Here is a 21,003-nt window from a genome sequence, read left to right on the forward strand (position 1 = left end):
AGGGAAATATGAAATACATGCTGAAGAAAGATCATCACTGGAGGGATGCTATAGGCCTGTAATGGGAGTATAACTGAATAAAAGAAAGGTTAAAACCTGCTGACAGAAATCTTAGGACCAGCAGAGGACACCTTGAAGGTATAAGCATCACCTCTAAAGTACACGCAATCATGCAAAAGCAGTAAGACCACTCCAGTATACACTGGGAAAAAGAACTTGTGGATGACTGACTTCTCAGCAAGCACTTACAAAACCCTGCCCCTGAGCAGATTTCCCTCAAACTGGTTCACAGCCAGGAAACTCTAAAACCACTGCTAGCGAACAACAGCTTTGTTTCTCCCCCTCATGATTCCCACCAAAACAAAACCAGTAAGGAAGGATAGGTCCCATATTTTAAGCATGCTGGCCCACCCACGTACCTCGTATTTCTTTTTCACACGTTTTATTTTGTGTAATGAGATTTCATAGTGCAGAATGAATTAGAAGATACAGTCGATGCTGGAAAAGATGACACCAGAAAGATGGGAGGCAGGACTAAATTAGCTGCCAGAACTATTTACGGAGGGCACCCAAAGCCCTGAATAGCTTTACTTCTACTGCTTGAAACATGCTCTCAAGACGGAATCAGCTCAGTCTATGGCACTATTTTTTTCCAAGAAGTTCTTGGCATCTCAGAATTGACCTACATTAAAACACTGGGGAAAGGCGCTAATTCTCTTAACATGCAGAAAGCAGCACCTGCAAACTGTGCAATTGCAGGCACATAGCGTGCCCAGAGATGAAAAACAAGAGCAGATATATAAATGGTACCACTCATCAGTGAAGCACGTCTCATGTGTCTTCTCAATACCAAGGGCTAAATAGCAAGCTTGTTCCAGTCACAAGCACATCCAGGAGTGACTGACTCAGAAATACAGTCTCCTTTTCAGTTCTCTGAACATATACCCGACGTACTACCCTCAGCACATGGCTAAAGCCACCCACTCTTTGTCTGACATAAAATGTTAGCTCCGCTGTTCTCTGCCAGCTTTCTGTCTTCTTCATACTCTGACCTGTGATACTTTACAGACCACAGGAAGGTGACTGAGTTATCTCCAACTTAGTGCTGTTTAACTAAGCTTGAGGATTGTAGCAATTGTTCAAAGGAGTTGGGGAGCAAAACGAGAACTAACAAGAATCTGCTGTTATTTACAAGAGATCTTGGGATTGTTCCCTCTCTGGCACCAGCCTACACAGGTCAGAAGGAAGACAGACAAAAAGGGAATCATGCTTAAATACTGAATGCATTGAGAAAGAGAACCTGAAGTATAATGCTCACTTCAGACAGGAGGCGAAATCACTGTGTCTTTCCCACAAAAATATGCAGCCTAGAGTTGAAGCTAATGATCAAGGAAGTGGATTACAAATTTGCCATAAAGTCAAGGAACGCACATATATGCCAACCACTAACTCCCACTGGCTTCATATTGAGTAGGCAATGATGTAAGTAGTTTGTAAGTAATGATCTAGGTAGAACAAACCCCTAATAACTGTTCATGCATGACAGGCATTATTCAGGAGGCAATCAATCGCATCATAAAAAATATTAGTTTTGAGTATTTAATCTTCATCCTGCAGTCATTGGGAGAATGAAGTTATTTCTAAGGAATATAGCCATTCCACCAGTTTAGGAATACCACAATGCAGTGTTCTTCCAGCTGTGGGCTACTGCTAACATGTAAAATAGCAAGGCTCTGAAGCAACTGAGAAATTATCTAGAACCTGGCACAGCCACTTAAGGGCAGGCAAAGTGCCATTTTATGACAGTGGTATGAGCACAGACCGCCAAGAGACTACATAGGAAAATCAAAGTTGCTCAGTGACAGCAGCATTCCAAGCTAGGAATGTTCAAGCAGCTGTGAGGGCTGATCTAGCCCTGCCTATTTTTAATGGGATGTGTCATTGGGCCTGAGTTAATTTCAGAAATAAAAGGCACTTCTGCAGATATGTCAAGGGAGTTTCTGTGACTCTGCTGAATTCAGATTAGTATAATGCAGTATTAGTGTAATGCTGGAGATTGCCTAGACTTTTGGCATGTTCCACATGGAGCCCTGTTGGGTGCTGTCACACTGCAAAGTTGGGAGGCAGGCAAGCTACCATGCAGCAGCTAATGCGCAACAAGCATGTGCTCTCTCCCACAGTGCTAGAGTTTACTCCTTGTGGTAAATCCAGATTTACACAGAGCGGAGTATGTGAATGTCTATGTCCCATCATACTCCTGCTGAGATCAGTGGATATTCTTCCACCATCTTCTTTAGAAACTTGACTGGTGTGAAGCTGGCAAGAACCACGGCAAATAAATCCTGTCCTGTAAATTTAGATCGGAAGACTACTTCTGTGACGTTCAGATTAGGAGATCTACAACTGACTCCATTATAATGCATCTGACTAACAAGATTTAGCCGTTGTAGGCAGTCAAGCTCGTTGGGGTTACAACCACTTGATTCTTAATTCAAAAGAAGTAGGTGTGAGTGTTCACGTATTGCTTTATCACACTGTCATGGCAACAAAACCCTCATCCCTGCAATGTCATTGTTAGCTTTGTAGTCATGTAGCAGAGGACAGCCAGAGGATGTTTACTGCCTCCACCCCTCCTCAAAAGGTTAATACCAAAAAAAGTCCTGTTCCAAAACACAGAAATATCCACTACTGTAATACCTGTTTCAGGACCACTGTAATGCAGTGTCTTCATACATGCTGACAGATGTTATGCATTCTCTTTAATGCCCTGCATTTTTCCCTCTTGTTTGATAAACCAGTATTACTACACAAACCGACCGCTTTTTAATGGAATATACTCAAAGAAATATCAAATGGAAGACTGGCTGATAGTAAATATGCTACATGGGACCTCAAGATTAACATTTGAAATAATTCCAGGTAAAAAAGTATAGTATTTGTAAAACCAGTTTGGTATAAAATGGTGAACATTTCTATGTACTGATGTGTACACGCTACAAAACAAATAAAAATCAAAATCAAATAGAACATAGTTTAGAATGTATCTTTTAATTGATGAATTTCTACAGTGCCACATTATTAACAATCTCTAAAACAAATATCTGAATCTGTAACCCAACAAATCTTACAATATTTGCAAATAAATAAGTTATTAAAGTTATCATATTGTGTTGCTTTCCTGTCTGTGTAAACTGCTAACGAGAACGCATCTCAGAAAAAATGACAACAGTGAGCAGTGGCGCTGCATTTACATCATTAAGAATCTTTAAGTACAATTCTATACATGATATGCTTCGATAAATATTTCTGTACTTACACTTTTACAAAGCCATCAACTTAAAGGACATAAGATACATTCAAGACTGAACAAAGAAGCAAGATTGCTGTGCATAAAGACTACATGTTTCAGTTGATACAACATGGCACAGAAAGTATCGTCCATTTTAGAACACAAAAGCCACTACCAGTTGCAGGCCTGAACCTGACAGCTAGCTCCTACGAGAGGGCTGGAGTTACCCAACTCTAGCCAGTTTTTCCACAGTTTGTCTTGCTACAGCCTCAAGTCCACTTGTCAGACTTACTCACTTCTGCGGGCTAAGAGTTCACAAGGCAGGTCTTCCAAATCTGGGAAGTCCTAAGGATGAATCACTTACTGACCTCTGTAAAGCCTTCAGTCCAACTGAAGGCACTCAAGAGCCCTGGAATGGCACCAGGGACAAGTGGTACCAGATACTGAACCAAGAGTACCACTCACTATTTAGGTGTGCCATCATGAAAGCAAGTGTAAGGAGCTATCCTTGGCAAATATAAATCTGCCAGTTTAACAGACTCGCAGAGCTTCATAGGCACCCGCAGTACTTCAACTCACTTGAGTAAGAGAACAGAGAGCTCTGCAGAAACATTGTGTTTGTTTCTTAAACAGTCATTGTAACAAAGACAGAATGAAACATTTTAATGGGCTACAGTTAATCATCTATAAAAAGTGTATGTTCAGCATGAATTCAAATTGTAAACTGGTAATAAATAATACAGTATCTCTGAGCACATGGTAAAATACACATAATGAAATGAAATTTAATTTTCGGAAAAGCTTTCAACCTTTTTGTTCAACACCGCATTTAACCAATCCTTTATAAACAACTGCAGCCAGTCTGCCTGCCTGAAAATTCTGATTTATGAAGCCCTCCTGCCTAGCTGCAGAACGCTCATTTGTATTAACTTCCTTTTTTTTATTTATTCCTTTAAGGCAGATTAAGTAAGAGCTGAATTCACAAAAACTGTCAGTGTAGCGACTACCTTAAATTATAACTTACTGTAATGGTTGTAATTTGTTTTCATTTATTTAGTAATAATATAACCATGCAAATATACACTAAAGTAAGTTGCTGTGAAGACTGCAAGTACCACAGTCAGAGCAGTAGCTAGACCTAGATTTAAAATGCACATATTTCTTTCTGGATAAGAAAAGGTAGATTCCCTCTGGTCACAGAAAAGGTCTCCACGGACCTCCCTGTAACTAGTCATTGCAACCTGTCCATTAACATGAACCTAGCTAAACGTTACGTTCAATAGGAATCAGAAGCCGCACACTGCACCATTTCTGCCGGCTTGTTAATTTTGAACTATACAATTGAGAGCAGTGTGGCACAGCTATCTTGGCATACCAGTATTTCACAAAATACAGGCTTACAGACAGATAGTGATAAGATAGCTGAGTGAACAGAAAAGACTTTTCTGTAACACACCCTTTGTGCACAGGGATTCTCCCAGCTGATCTCCTGAGCTCCCTAGGCAGAAGGTATAAAAGCACACTGAGCTTCCTCCCTTCTCACATTCTGCGTAGTGAGAGGTGAGAGTAATGATGTTCACAGCTACTGCTCACAATGGCCTCAGTGATCCTCTTGGCAGCTAATGTGGAAGATACAATTTCTCAGCATCATATTCCTCTGCACTGTCCATGCCGGGAGGGCATGTGGCCTCTAGACATCCTGCGCAATGCTGTGAAACAAGGCAATTCACCCAGTCTGTCCCAGGACAGCCTTTCACGGTGGGAAGAGCATGTGAGTATTGGGGGGAACCCCAAGAAATCCAACTGCTTTCAGCTGGGCTTTATAAAAAGCATGGTGTGTATATGTAATAACCAATAGTGGGATATGTCACCTGATGAATAGGAATCTCCTTCCAGAAGCCTATTCCTATGTACTATTATTAAAACAGCTTCTGTATTAATCCATTCCAGAAGGCATATATAGCACAAGTAAGAAAACACCTTTGTACGAACACTTTGTTAAAGACTACCTCAAAACATTAAAGATGCTGATATCTGAATACATTCCTAATCTTTCATAAGCAGGAGGATTTTAATGCTTTAGAAAACTAGGAAGATTGCAGAGAGGAAGACTAAAAAAGACAGGTGTCAAAAAGAAGTTGGAAAGAGAGCACCATATGAAAATCATACTTTTTATGTCCATTTAACAAGCTGATTAAATGTTTCATGATGTTATATTGAAGTTTATTTAAGCTACCTAGCATAAAACCCTGGCCCATCTGAAGTCAATAGTAAAAGGATTTTACCTGCAATTCTGACTATATACGAGAAGATATTAAAAGACAAGGTACACACTGAGGCTTCAAAAGGCTTTAATCAAAAAGAGGAAGAAAAGAATGTGTTATTTTGTTTTGTTTTTAAGCACATGCCATGTAAGGTAATACACATGGCAGCCTCTCTGGTCTATGAAATGCTGAATGCAATACTGTACGTAATTTTTTGCTTTATTTTTATTCATTTATCATTTAGCAAGATTTTTCTGTTGCTGTAAATCACTTTCAAAATCGTATCACTACCTTTTACACTGTTGCTTTATGAAAGCGCAAACCCAAGATTTTAGCAAACAGCGCTGTGTTTTTTTCACGTCATGGGTATGAAAGGATACAAAAATAGCTCCTCGATTTATAAATTATAATATCCTTAGGCCACAATGAAAAAAAAAACCATAATAGAGTATTATAGAATAGGTATTCCTTTTATTACAGGAATAGTATCTGTGGGATACGCTCATCCAGTCAAGGATTTCAAAATCACATCCTTAAAGTATCCTAAGCATTTTCAATGAATTGATAGCTATGGTCTTCAGTGAGCTGCCCTGACAGTTAGAAAAGAGACAAAGAACTTAATCTAATATCAGTTATCTGCACTTCATCACACTGTTCTGCTTGCGGAGAAATATTTCTAACAACTGCCATGATGTTCCTCATGGAAAAAAAAGCAAGTGCAGTTTATAAAACAGTGCTCTAAGAACTCTGGACAAATACGCTGCTAGCATGAATATGTGTAACAACTATTTTGTGATTCAGTGTTGCAGTTTGTACTTCAAACTCTTAATCATTTTAGCTGCATATAAAACAGAGAAGTAATAAGTTAAATGATAGCACCTTGCATGAAATTTAATCTTAAAAATACAAAGATTACACCTTTTAAAATTGTAAGAAATACAACTATTCTATCTCAAGCCCAGTACGAACCTGTCATTTAAGAGAAAACTAATTTACACATAGTGAAGACATGCATAAATACCACAAATTTAAGGCACAAAATGGAATCTGAAAGTTAGGGATGTAGTAAATCCTTGCTTTTTCACTGTTACCTCATACACCAGGAAAAGTTGTATCTACAATTTTCAAAAAAGCAGTATTATCACAGAATCATTGAAGCTAGAAATGGAAACTGCCTATTCAAGTATGTAGCTCAAACTCTTGCCAAGGAAGATTACTTTCCACTACTGCATTACATATAACTTAAAACCTTCCAAGAAACTGTATGCATTGATAAGCTCTACTGTGTCATTCCATAACCCAGCTCGTTGCTCACTGGCAGGATCTTTCTCCTGATATTCACTGGCTATTTACCTTGTTTCAAATTTATATAATCAGTTCTAGTTACACCTTCACACTTAGAAAGCCTCCTCCTTTACATACATTTGTCATATAACAAAAAATTATACATTCTCAAGATTCAATCTTTCTGACTTTTCTCACTTCAACTAATTTTGTTACTGTTCTCTGACTTTTCAAAAGGCTGATTCAATTCCTCACCCTTGACATACCCAAATGTAATACCATGCTCCAGAAATGACCTTGGCGATCACAAGGAGTGTTCTGATTAACTGGTGCCTGATGCAGGTCTTCTGCATATATACTCTTCTTTTGAAATTAGTGATGCCAGAAGCAACTTTGTTGCTTAGATTATCAAGGCTTCTTACTACATGATTACATTTCAATCTTCTCTCTCTCTCATTAAGTATCCAAGTTTCCTCAAACACATTACATTTTCTCTGAATCTCTCAGGCTGAGTCTAGTTCATCGAACCTCTCCCACTCAGGTGTCATATAGTGTAATATCATTTGCAACTTTTATTAATATACTGTAGATCCCCCTTGCAGATTATTGAAGGCATTAAATAGAATTAGGTCAACACAGTATAAACAATTAATGGGGAGGGAGCAATTAAAATTGCACAATGGGATTATTTTAAAGCACAATTGATATTTTAAGACACTATTTCAAATATATTTTATCCCACTTAGCCGTTTATAAGAAGTTAAATATCACACTATAGTTATAGTTTCTAAATGCAAGACTATAATTTTTCTGCATACATAATTAAATGTAGAACAGAAAACATACTGACAATCAGTCTTCCTCTGCAAACGAACCCCGTTCCAGCCACTGATCAGAGAAAGGTAGGCATATCAAATCTGCTCCTCAGCACAAACTTTTAACCAGTTAATATTGTATCATCTGTTATTCTACATATCTTTACTATTACAAGTGAAAATACAGACAGATCTAAATTTGCACTGAGAATCAAGAATTCATCTCCTTTGAAAAGTCATTCTAGGGTTCTGTAGTGTGATCCTGTAATCAAAAGGATGTCGAACAATACACTAACAGTACTTATAATTGGAAAGGTATTTAATATAAAGCTTAAATACCATTTAAGCCACTCAGTCTGTGAAAAACATCATTACCTAATTGATGTTCTGTTTTCCAGAAGACTGACTTTCAGTACAACTTAGCAACTCTCCTTCTGTTTTTCATGGTGACTACAGGTCATAACAGAACTTTCAGAACAAAAAGCACAGCAGCCCACCATTCCAATTCTTAAAGCTATTTGTCAACCTATTGAAAATAAGAAAATAATTTGTCTGAAGAAATGAACAATTAAAAATCGAAGTGAAACCAAGGATGAAAATGTAAGTCTGAAGATGTATTAATTGTAAAAATAATACAGTCCATGCTATTTGATGCACAGTTGTTTATTCTTGCTCCATGTTTTAAAACTTGGACTCAGAAAAATCACAGGAAGTTTGGGGTTTTTACCCTCTTTTGTTTTCCGTTAAAAGCACCATAGTTACACGGCTTGATTCAATCGTCCTTTTCCACAATCACTTCTCCATGAAGCACCCTTCTTCTCTGCCGCAGCATGTGGAAGTAGAGCTGTGGAAATACTTGACCAAAGCACAAAAGAAAAAAAAATTAGATTACAAAAATCACAGCTCAAATAACAGAACAATAAAATTTTGCATAATGATGAACTGGGGAAAAATTATGGCACACTGCAGAACGTACACCCCACGCTCAAGGCACTTCCCTCCAACATTTTCTTTGTATAAGCAGGACTTAACCACCTTCTGGCAGTGCCTCAAGTCTTCAAATCTGTGTTAAGATAAGCATGTTTTCATCAAGACTGAGGAAGATACAGTTTTACCCTATTTGTGAAGTCTGAGGTAAAGAGTTCCCTCTCTCCAGGCCCTCTATAATCTATTACATTACTGTCCTGCTGATAGATTTGATCCTTATATTTAATGAATAGAAAATTGGATTTATTCCTGAAGCAGTAAGTTAAATACACAATTGTAAAACTGTAAGTTATGATAGCTTAGGACATCTTTTACTCATATAAATCTCTCCCATTGGCCTCCATGATTTCTTGTGACGAAAAAAATCAGTGTGTGTGCATACTGCAAAAGTCTATGTTCAAGGTCAGCTTCTTAAATGAGTACCTTTTATGGATGCAGATCACAGACCCTTGAAACTTCAATCTTCCTGCTTCTTAATGCCTCTCCCTAATCTCTCATCTTCTTTCTAGCTTCACTGTCCAGATTATCTAAAATATTCTATTTTCCTAGTTTGGTCTAGCCCTATTTATGGTGCTATATTTGAATCAGGTTGCTTTCTCCTTGTCAATACTGCTTAGGTACCAGTGGAAATAGCATTGGAGGTGAAAGACATAGTCTAATTTTAGCTCTGGTTATAGCCGATGGATCTGTGACTTCTGGTATCCAGAAGTACAAGGACAATCTGATTAAAACAGGGACAGATATATGTTCAAAGAGGTTTGGGGGTTGCATTTCTGTGTAAACAAAATCTTGGGGAATATTTCTTCAGGTTTTTCCCAAGCATTCCCAAATGGTGATTTTCAGAGGTGACAACGTAAATGGATATTAATAGCAATAAAAACAAGGCAAATCTCTGGCACAACTTGCACAACATTTTTAAGCCATCGCTTCAAAGTGTCAGAGGCACTAGAAATTCTCAGCAACACAGCCATGGGCGTTTCTGTGTGTAAGCAAACAGGTTTTTTACTTTGTCCAAGTGTCAGGAATGTTTTCAGTACTTTCACTGAAATTTTTAAGATAGTTTATGTTCTGAGGAAGATGACAGAAAATCTTAGTCTAACCAACTAAAGCACAGCAAAGCTTAGAACAACAGAAAGCAGGCTTTTATACTAGACAGTGTTCAGCAACTTTAAATACAGGAACTGTTTCCAGCATTGATGATCATTGATTATTATGTTGTTAGCATTACTATAATTCATACTTACATGGCACATAGGAGAACATGACAACAATAAGGAAGTAATAGTAGTCAAAGGAGACATTGTATTTGTTGGGAAGTCTCAGTGAAAACATTCCTGTTTTCTTCACGTAGGGTAAAGCAGCGTATATGGTTAGCAGTTCACCTGCAACTCCAGCAGGATACAAAATGATAAAAAAGTTGTATCTGCATTAAAAACAAAACAAACAAACAAAAAAAAAAAACCCAAAAAAACAACTTGTGAGAAACACCCCATGAATTTAAAATTTCCTCTAGCTATTATTAGTGGCACAGAAATGTACTACAGTAGATCCTGCACCAAAATCAAGGTAAACATCCTGACTTGCCACAGAATATCAGTTTCAATTACTCTGGACAGCACCACTTAGGTTTACAGAGAATGCATTCCTCAGTCCTTTTATTTAAAAAACAGTGAAGCATCAGAACATTTGTATGTCTAATACTGAAAATAAAAAGTCCACAAATGTGTAGTCTGCAATAATGTCTTTTTTAAAAATTTTCTGGTCTTGCTGCGTTGTCACTGACAGGACTCTGATCAGGACCAGACTCCAAATTCAGATGATCCTATATATCTTTATCACAGTACACACACACTGGGTCTATGTATTGTTATCTCTTTGAAGATAATGCAAATGTTGAGAAACATTAGAAGCCTGTTTTACCCACTGCCACATGGGAAATCCAAATACTACTATATTTACCACTAATGGAAATGGAAAAAAACCCCACCAAAAAAAAAAAAAAAGAAAAGAAAATGAGAGTGTACCATGGAGATGCAGTTTCTCTTAAGGAACAGCTCTCTAATTCATGCAAGAGAACAGCAACAAGAGCTGTCACACAGAGAGAAAGGTACAGTGTGTACTCGATCCAGACAGCAGCAACCAGACATGAAACCCTTCTACCAGCAAATGGGCTTAGAGGACTCACAGGTCAGAGAACAGACAGGGGAGTTATAAAAAAGAACCGGTGGCATGACCTACACACAGCTTATCTTTATGCAGTGAAAAAAAAAACCAACCCAACAACCCCAAAGTGAAAATTCCAAACAAAAATTTAGAGCATACTTATTCCATTAACAACAGATACCTTTCACAATTATAAGCTAAAGATCAGACATATCCAGCCCCCTTGGAGTACTGACTATGCCCAGTTGTGCTGTTTGACTATCTGTAAATCTCGATGGGATATTTTGGACTCTATGAAAAGATGATACACTCTCAAATGTTTTATATATAGGATATTTCACCACATTTCTCTGCCAGAAGAATGTCAGCTTTCCCTATTGTCCATTATAAGGAAGCAAAAAAACTGTCACTGAAAGACACACTGACTTGATGGCAAAGAGTGTATCTGTCAATGTAGTACTTTCTGAATGCATTTCTCTTTCTGAAGCCTACATAAAAACATACTAATGCAACCAGACCTGATTATTTGTAAGTTTACCATTTAGTGCTTAAACATAACCAAGCCTGTTAGCAAAAAAGACAATGTATTATAGGAACGGACATAAGTATCAGACATATCAAAGAAGTGCATTAGAAGCATCAGAACTGCATTATCTAGAAAATAAAAATAAAGGAAAATAGACAAACACTCTTTTAAATAAGAACCAATCATGCTGAATGTAGGTTAGAGATTTTCCTTGTAACAGTGTAAGTCTGTCTGTCTTACACATATTTTTCAAATAATAACTACAGGTAATACTACTCTTCCAGTTAAGTCTCCTGATAAACATGCAATCTCTGTAATACGTGTGATCTAGTGACCAACCATAAGTATGCTTCAACATCAAAGCAGTCTTGATATGGAACACACTTTCTATGTGGGCTGAACTAAATCGGTATTTACATGGGATACAAGAAAAAAGCTCTGATAAAGCAGAACTTCTCATACTGTAATAATATGCATACATATTGAGTGACAACAACTCCCACATTTTCAGAGATCTGAAATCCACAAAGACTAGCACAGGTATTTAATCTGGGGTATTGTATTCAAAAGCATCTTAAGGAGTCATAATGTAAGTTAAAAGATGGCTCCAAAGACAGAGGGAAAAAAAAAGTAAATGAAAATAGAGTTCAGACCATGAGACACAGAAAGCAAAGAACAAATCACACCCGAAATTTCAGCTAAAATGTTAACATTTTAAACCAAGTAACAATGATCCCAAGTACAGAAAGCAACCAGCTTCACTCTGCTGACACATAACCAAAGCTCAAACATCTGCTCTGCTGTGTATTAGATCAGCATGCGTGAAACTAACATGCACAGAACCATGAGAAACTGAAGTGCAAGACATCTCCACCTGGCCCATTTAATGAAGTATGGCAAATGGTTGAGGAGGTTGAATGTGTAGAAGGAATATCGAGTAATCTCTGTCACAGTCCATACGACCAGAAAAAGAATAACGCTCTCCTCATTCTGGATCTGCAGAAGTATAAAGAACCAACACTTTCTTCATCCTTAAGCTTCTTTTCTGTGCAAACTGTAACAGACTTCTGTTTAAGATACATGGAACAGAACTAACATCTTGTAAAGAAAGACTATTTTGGCATACAGTGATATGCTGAAACCATTATCAATGTACCGTTCTTTATCATATATATTTACTAATATACAAGCATTTTGCAAACTGAGCAATCTTTATCCATTATGCAAATATCAAAATACATACTTCTGTAATTAAGCATACTTCTCCTCTTTATTTTCTACCTTCATTTTCACTATGCTATCTGTCTCTCTCTTTTTATTTGTGGTTGATTTACTTGATTATTTTCATACTCTCCAAAACGGCAAAAAGAAAACAATGCTACAGAAGATACGCTCCTTTCACAGTCGTTTTTTACCTATTCTGCCTTTCACTACTCTGTCTCCTGGAGTTTCTCTTACTTTTTATCTTTCTTCTTCCTCACCAGATAATGCATGTCTCCAGGAAAATTCAGACAAAAGGAACTGCTTAGTATAATCTCCTAGCTGAAACTTGGCCACAGGAGATGGAATTTGGCAGACTTCAGGGAGCTGTAAGATAGTTAAGGAGCTGGAACACAGATGGATCACTAAATGAAGATTAGTTGGTACATCAGGAGCTTTGGGTAAACTCACTCAACAATTCCATTTAAGATTATGTTCTGAGTCATTAAACTGCCTCATCGGTAGGTAGCACATCCCTCTGCTGTTTCAAAACATTGGTTCTTTTTCACTCTAAGGAAGAAATAAACAGAAGTCCCCAAATATGAAGAAGGCACATGGGGATCTATTACAAACACTACCTTCTGAGAAGAAGAATTACACGCAAGTAATTTTCTTTTCTTTAAAAGGGGAGGAATTTTGTAATACACTTCCATGCCTGAAGGCTGAAAAGCTCCAGGGATGTCTGTGAAATAAAGTAACACAAGTTTTGTTAAGATTTCAAAAAAGGGAAATTATTGTTTAAATAAAATGCAACACTGTGACAAAGATGCATAAAATACATCTCAAAAATGCTGAAAATCCACAACTCTGTCAAAAGTCAAGAAGAACTATAAGTGCTCATCAGCTCATAAAATCACACCCTCAATGTGTCAGTCAAAGAAGGTAGACTTTTAGTGAGAGGATCTTGCCAACATCACAAAAGAGAAGGTGGCATAAAAATACCACCAAACTCTCAAATAGCAACACTGAAGTGCAAAGATGTCCGAACAAAAAAGCAAAGGTAAAGACAGAATTAGGTTGTTCTTAACATCATGCGATTAGAGACAAACACTGATAACCCAAACTTGGATTCATGTCACAGTGCTAAATCCAAGCAGAAGAGCTTTAAATAAGTATGCAGAGAATTCCTATCTGTTGCCTTGCAAAGCTCCAGTCAAGTAGAGAGATCTGGGTCTGGCTATTATCACTAACATGCCTCTCAGCACCTAAGGTGACCCTGAACATTCATGCCTGCTAAGCAGTAACATCGTGAAATACAATCAGACATACATTCAGATGTATTTTTTCTTGGACACAGATTGACCTACTGTATTGAAGATAGAGGAAACAAAAGAAATGACTGGATATGCTGCTGAAGATTTAATCCACTGTCGATAATACCAAAATGGCAAAATGCAGTGCTATATTTCAGCATTCATGTAAACATTCAATATAAAAACTTGTTAATCTTTGAGAAATATTCCATTATGAAAAAAATGAAAACACTTAGCTTACCAAAAAAAAAAAAAAAAAAAAACCAGCCATGAAAAGCCTATTCCTTGTTAAGAAAAGCAACAGTAAAGGAAAAGATGAAGTGCAGAAAATGAGTCTTCTCTGAACTGAAACAAAGGGATTTGACAACTGAGGCAGATGCTATAATATTCCATCAACAGAAAGGCATATGCCATCTGCTGGTGAGACAGTTTAATGGCTCAGCTTTTTAAGGAAATTCGGGAGCACAGACTCAAAATCCATCACTTAGTTCTTACACGCCTTCCACAGAAAGCAGACTTCAGAAACTGAACTGATGTCCTGTGTACTAGCTGTAAGCAGTCTGCTTGTTTTATTCTGCTAATGAATCACTAGACTTACAATAATCACCTACAGTCAAGCAAATAAACTATCATAATTTATTTATACAAGACTTAAGTGTCACTGTGGCGTGCTGGACAACCTGATATATCTTCAGTGAAAAAAAAAAATGTAGTATACATGCCATCAAATGTTACTATAACCATAACATTAAAATCTTGAAAAGGTTCCTAAAATACACTGCAAAATCACAACCACCTTTATCTAGGTAAATTTAATTTAAGGCATATTCTTATTTAGATTAATTCAGTAAGTGCTAATTAAAGTTTTTGAAAGGGAACTGTTCACAATGTGGTAGACTTTTTGGTAAATAGTCATAGTAGTCATTGATCTCACTTAGGCAGACCACAGCCAGCACAATGATGAAGACAGTGTTCACTCACAGCTGAGACCCAGGCTCAGTCTCTTGGGTAGAAGCACATAAAATCCTGTAACCCCAACTTCCAAAATCAGACTCAAGTACGTAAGTATTCTCTGTAGGAATGTCACTAACTTTTAAATTGGCCTTCCTTATGAAATGAGAACTGTATTAATAGCTTCTTCTTAAAACCAATCAAAACACGACTTGCTTGCGCACATACCTGTTTTATACTGTGTGCAATGAACCACACCATGAAGATTCTTGAACTCACTTGGACCCCAGTCACAAGCACAGACGTGCGAACTATTCCTTAAAAAGAGAAACATGTTATCTCTGCTCCAATATTCACATTTTAAGTAGTTCCAAGAGAAACTAAACAAAGAACTCACCAACTGCACAGTGGACTACCTGTAAATAAAAATAAGTTAGAGGTTACTGATGTACAGTATGTCACTATCTACACTATAAATATGGTCTTTTGATGTTAATATAAACGTAGGCTTAATTCTGAAGAACTGTTTTTTATTGTTTTCAACTAGCAATCTTTAAAAGAAATACACATCAGAGCCCTGGCAACCAGTGCTGCGATGGGCTCAGTATCTGTGTGCAAACACATAAGAGATTTATTTTCCTAATTAACTGTATATATTACATGTTTTAATACTTACAAAGCATTTACTTTTTGAACTAGTAAGCTTTCCTTCCATTATCTTATTCGAAGAATAATTTTACAGGACAGTGTGGAGGGAGTCATGTCAGGGATGCTGAAAGCATAGCAATTTTAAAACGTTCTGTATTCATTATAGATTAATAATGTTATTATAATTTTGCCAATGGCAGCAATGAAGCTTCAGATTTATTGTATTTTCTTTGCATTGTATCGTATTTTTATTGTATTGTCAGTAATGATTAGCAAGTAGAGTGCTTTTCATTATTTTGACAGATTTGAGTAGAATTACTTGCTGTGAAAGTTTAATAGAGTAACAGCCTATATAGAGCTGGCCACATGATTTTAATAGTTGCTTGAACTATCATGCTTGAACATAGTACATGTTGTAGACAGACTGAGGAAAAAAAAGCTAAAATGCAGATAGGCACTCTTTGTTGTGCCTGGGAAAGAACTGTAAGTGCTCAATACACCCAACAGTTTCATTCACAGACGCACCATAAACTGAGACCACTAGAGCATTGTTAGCAAAAGTCATATTATTTAAAGAGTACTTTGCACAACTGCACAGACCCTGTTGGAATGAATTATACGTGATCAAGTCTGGAAACATGCAGAAGCAGGAAAGGCACAGAAGGATAATGAGTCCAGTATAAGGAATGGAGGTGGACACGAGCTATCTACTACACCAGAAGGCTGATCTGCTGACTGGCATGCCTTCCGAGATTTTGCCTTTTGAGTTAAAGACTTCCAAATCAAAGCAGTTCCCAGGAAATATTTGTTTTACAGAAATATTATAATTCAGTTTGAAAAAATGTGCCCATTTGTTTCAATTTACCTTGCACCCCCAAAAAACTTCATTAAATAATAAATTTAAACAGACTTTAAGTACTAATATAATAATTTGATATTAAATCCAGGTTAAAAATGTGTTTTGCTTATGATATGCAGTATCCAGTAAAGCAAACTTATGTTTAAGATTTACCTCAAGCAAAGCAAATGTCTGGAAAAATTTAAGTGTCTTTTGAACACTTCTGAATAAGCCTCTATGTGTTCCTTTCTGTATGTAAAACCGCACCATGGCAATACCTAATACCAGCCACCTACAAAAGAAAGAGAATGGATACATTTCAAATTAGAATTCAAAAAATATCCATCCAGCATAAATAATTTAGTAGAATATTTTCTTTACATATCTTTGGTTCTTCACTTGTCAGTGTTCTTAGAAGTTCATTAAAAATATCCTTCGACATAAATATTATATAATGTTATGTAAACATTACACTTATCTCTTTAACTGGGGAAGGACAGAGAATGACTTGTTTACCTTCAGAGGATTGACTTGAAATGATGATGACAATCCCCCAAAAACCATGGGTCCATCAGAGTTTTCACTAGCAGTGACTACATATTTTTACTATTAAATCCTCATTCATCTCTACTGTAAATTAGTTATTGGAAAATACGCGATGAACACAGCACTGAATCTACTGTTATGGGTCATAGGTACGTACAAGGAAAGGACTGGAACCTACGCACATCATTGTCCTGGGTTTACCCAGGTTTTACATTTTTCATGACACCCCAACTCACAACTGTTAGAACTACCAGTGATCCGAATGCTTCTGTTTGTGATTGTACAACTAAAGTTACCATTATGATTCAGTTTTCAACAGTGTTGAGAACTCATCTTTGAAAACCAGACTCCAAAGTGCTGAAGGATGAGTGCTCTGTGCTCCTGGCTTCCAGAGGCAGGTATATTTAACTAGCACATTTGATGGTGTTTGGGAATTTTTTATTTTTTTTTTTTGGAAGGAAACTGATCAATGACACCAACTGATAACCTTTCCAATGTGAAAGAAAGAAAGTAACAGTATCTTTTGATCAGCCTGGAATTTAGTAGAAAACTTATATTGAAATCTCAGATAAAAACTGAGACCAAAAAAAACCCAGCCTTCTAAACTGTGGTGAGTTGATCCCCACCACCCACCCCAGACAGACCCAGAACAATAACCTAAGGCATATGCAATTCCTTCCACATAATTAACTCATGTTCATATAATTAAGATTTTCAAAATGGCACACTATATATTCCACCCTTAATGCAGAGCTACTAGCACATTCTTACAAACATCATGCTAGCTAGATGCCTTGAAATTTCAGGTTTCCGTGCACACAGACAAAGAAAGTATAAAAAATTCTTAAATATAGAGTTACAGGCATATCCACAGCTATGGATGGCTATTTTAAGAGTTAAAGATACAAAAATTACAATAACTCTATCTTAACTTCTTGTCTGATGATATTAGGAGCAATTACTCATTGCTTTCACTCTACATGAAGCTATAGCAAGGATGCTGAGAAATACTCAGAGACAGATTGAGAGAGCACATAAACGTTCAGATAAATGTTTATATAAACATTCGGATAAATATTTAACACGTCTCCTGTTCTTATACCCTTCTCTAAGCATAAGGTATTAGCTAGTATCAGAAACAGGGCATAAGGAAATGCTGATCTTCAGTCAGACCTGCTATGCTGTAACGGCGTGAGAGTCGCATGGATCGTGACAGCCCTCTGTTCACCTCGGACGGCATGTGCTTCAGTATCAGCCCCTTAATGCTTACGCACGGTGGCCTCTGCTACGCTGTCACTTGGCAAGGTCCATTCTAGCACTTCATGACAGCATTTCAAACTCACATAGAGTTAGTCAGGCTTCCGCACATGGAAGGAACCATTCCTCTCCTTGATCTTTTCTACTATAAGCCCATGAATCTGATCTGCCCGAGCTCCAAAATTTGCCCCCACGAGTGTTACCGAGATTTTATAAGAGATTTTAAATCTCAGTGCATTAATATGAGTCTGCAACCCACCACTATGGAAACGAGGGATTATTGGAATACCAGTGTTAGTCCGTCACAGTAAAGCTGCCATGTTTTCTAGTGAAGTGTTTGACAAGAGGAAGGTGACAGTGAGTTTACATGCAGCTGGCAGTACGAATGGTGACAGCAACAGCTCTTGTCCCAGCCCTAGCCCAGGAAGTCATAATACATCTAACCTAACAAGGAATTTTCTGCATCTCATTCTGTAGCAAAAGGGTAGCAAACAGAAGTAATCTTGGACTACACTCAGAAGCTAAGACTGCAAATACATTTTTCTTAAATAAATTTTTATTTGGACATGAATTTCTGTAAATTGATTTATTTAGTTGGCAGTGCCTTTGACTTTGGATCTCAGGAAAGCTCTTGTACTCAGTATTGCACATCACTGGGAAATGGAAAACACTTTCCATAATGAACGTAGCATTTCTGTTTGGGACTTTCAGTGAGATCGAGTACTGATCCATCACTGGGTACTGATCTGTCCTTTTCGTCCCTTAAACCTTTGTTAGAAAGAAAGATAAGCCACGGTTTTTATTAGAATGGTTGTTAACATGCAATTGTATATTAGTTTGTTAAAATTCTAGAAACACTTTGCTGTATTACACTCTCTGGACAAACACTGTGCTTGCTACTTATTTATCCCATGCAGTGCCCTTGCCAAATATTGCTCTATTTCAAATGTTTATTTTTCTCCTATATTGTATCCATAAAAGATGATAAGAATTTGCTTTTATCTCTTATTTCTCTGTTTCCACATAAAATATGCAATTGTGCATGTCTTAATCCCTTTTGATATTACTGGAAGATGGGAGAAACGAAGTGGGAGATTCTGAACCAGCACCTAAGGTCAAAACAAATATGATTCGATAATCTTCTACAGATACATAAAAGTCAGCATTCATTAGCAAATTCACACATGGAGCACAAGGCTGGGAATTCAATGAGGTAACATTAACCTGCCAGCTAGAAAAAGAATAATTACATTGGGTAAAAGCACTTTTCAAAAGTCAGGCGCTGCTGCAGTGTACGAACGCACTTGAGTACATGCTCAAGACTCACAGATGCTAGTGAGCAGATTAGGACTGTATTCCTGGCTTTCTGCATTGATGCTTGACCTCCTGCTTCAACTGCAGCGTATCAGTTTTGCTCTATGGGATTCAAAGGGCAGAGTTCACCCACCGGTAACTAAGGTAAAACTGTTCTCGCGATGAATGTCACCCTACAAGTTATAAAACTGTTTGTTCTTAGTTTTCGTTTACACGTGTGGAAATTAGTAGCTTGGGGTTTTCTTCCCCCTCAAGAGATCGTGACCCGGGCAAATCTGCAAGTGAAAATATGTGCTTCAAGCACAAACAGCATAAACCTGAGTGCTCTTACCAGTCAGTACCCACCTTCCCCACAGCAGAGCACGGCTGCAAGGGGCACTGGCTAAGGCGAGCCCCCGGGCTGTACAGCTCTCCCCGCCGCCCATCCCTGCGTGCCCGGCGGCGGAACATCTGCCCCGCTGGGAGCTGGCGCTGACCCTGCTCTCCCTGACACGGGGCTCACGGACCTGAAGGAGTCGCCCCGCACGGCAGCCCGGGCCGTGAGCTCGCACTCGGATCAGCCCACCCGGGTCAGCCCGGCAGAGCCCCAGCGCCCCTCCGCGCCCGGAGCCTTCGGGACACCGAGGGGCACTCTGGCGTCCCCGCTCCCAGCGAAGCGCGGGGGCCGGCCCGGAAGCGGGCGGCGGTGCCGTGGGACGCGGCCCGCGCGGCTCCCCCGCCCGGCATTCCAGTCCCGGCTATACTTAACCTCCGCGGCGGGCTCGGGGTGACGCGCTGGCGGCTGGCAGCGCTGCACCGTATTAGGCAATGCCCGGCAGGCGAGGGCTAGCCCCGCTGCCCGCGGCTCCCCCGCACCGCGGGTCCCCCGCCGGGGCTGCCCGGGACGCCGCCTCGCCTCAGCCCCCCGCACCCGGCTCCCGCCTCCCCGAGCCGCCACTGAGGCGCCGCGCTGCCGGCCCCCGGCGTGCCCGCGGCCGCTTACCCCGCGGTCATGGCGATGTTGTAGAAGATGAGCCAGGCCGTGGCCAGGGCTCCCAGCCTCCTCCTCTTGCCGCTCTCCTTCTCCTCCACCGCGCCGTTGCCGCCTCCGTCCTCCTCGCTGGACGCCATGGTCTCGCCGTCCCGGCAGCAGGGCGCACACCCGCGGGGAGGAGGGGCTCCCTCCGCGGCGGGGCTGAGGCCGCGCTGACAGCCGGACTTCGCGCTGTCCCTCACCCCATCCGTCTTCCTCGGGGGCCGCTGCCTGCCGCCAGCCGCTCACACGGCGCAGCGCTCCGCCCTCCTCCGCCCCGCGGGGGCTCCCCGGTGGGCAGGGCCCTGGCCCCGGCCCTCACACGCGGTCCGCGGGAGTCACGGTGCTGTTGATGCATTGAGGAAGCCCCTTGTGGGCTGGTGCCGCGTCTCCTGCCTCGCTGGGGACCGACAGGTGAACGCGGCAGGCGCAGCCCACGGTCGGGAAAGACACAGAAAACACCGCAGCTCTTGGAAACACAGACGTGTGCGTCTGAGGTTGAACATCTGGGAGTGTGGCTGGAGACCGACCGGTAGGAATATGCCCCAAGTCCCCACCCGGAGGGGCGGAGGGCCAACAGTTACCTGCCAGGGCGA

The 21,003-nt window shown here is 39.5% G+C and overlaps 1 protein-coding gene across 2 annotated transcripts; it reads right to left on the reverse strand.

Moving 5' to 3' along the window:
• Positions 1–3,029: 3,029 nt before the first annotated feature.
• Positions 3,030–20,686, reverse strand: HACD1 (3-hydroxyacyl-CoA dehydratase 1). Of its 2 annotated transcripts, none has more exons than XM_065666509.1 (7): positions 20,378–20,686; positions 16,453–16,570; positions 15,190–15,208; positions 15,021–15,103; positions 12,203–12,324; positions 9,884–10,062; positions 3,030–8,507 (listed from the first exon to the last, which is right to left on the reverse strand). In XM_065666509.1, exons 1-7 carry the CDS (start codon positions 20,503–20,505, stop codon positions 8,425–8,427), a joined length of 732 nt encoding a protein of 243 aa, XP_065522581.1. In that variant the 5' UTR covers positions 20,506–20,686; the 3' UTR covers positions 3,030–8,424. The 2 variants fall into 2 exon arrangements, with proteins under 2 accessions (XP_065522581.1, XP_065522580.1); XM_065666508.1 differs by having other exon boundaries at positions 15,021–15,109; positions 20,378–20,685.
• Positions 20,687–21,003: the final 317 nt, after the last annotated feature.

Source organism: Lathamus discolor, chromosome 2 (genome assembly GCF_037157495.1).
Source record: "Lathamus discolor isolate bLatDis1 chromosome 2, bLatDis1.hap1, whole genome shotgun sequence".
Lineage (NCBI taxonomy): Eukaryota > Metazoa > Chordata > Aves > Psittaciformes > Psittacidae > Lathamus > Lathamus discolor.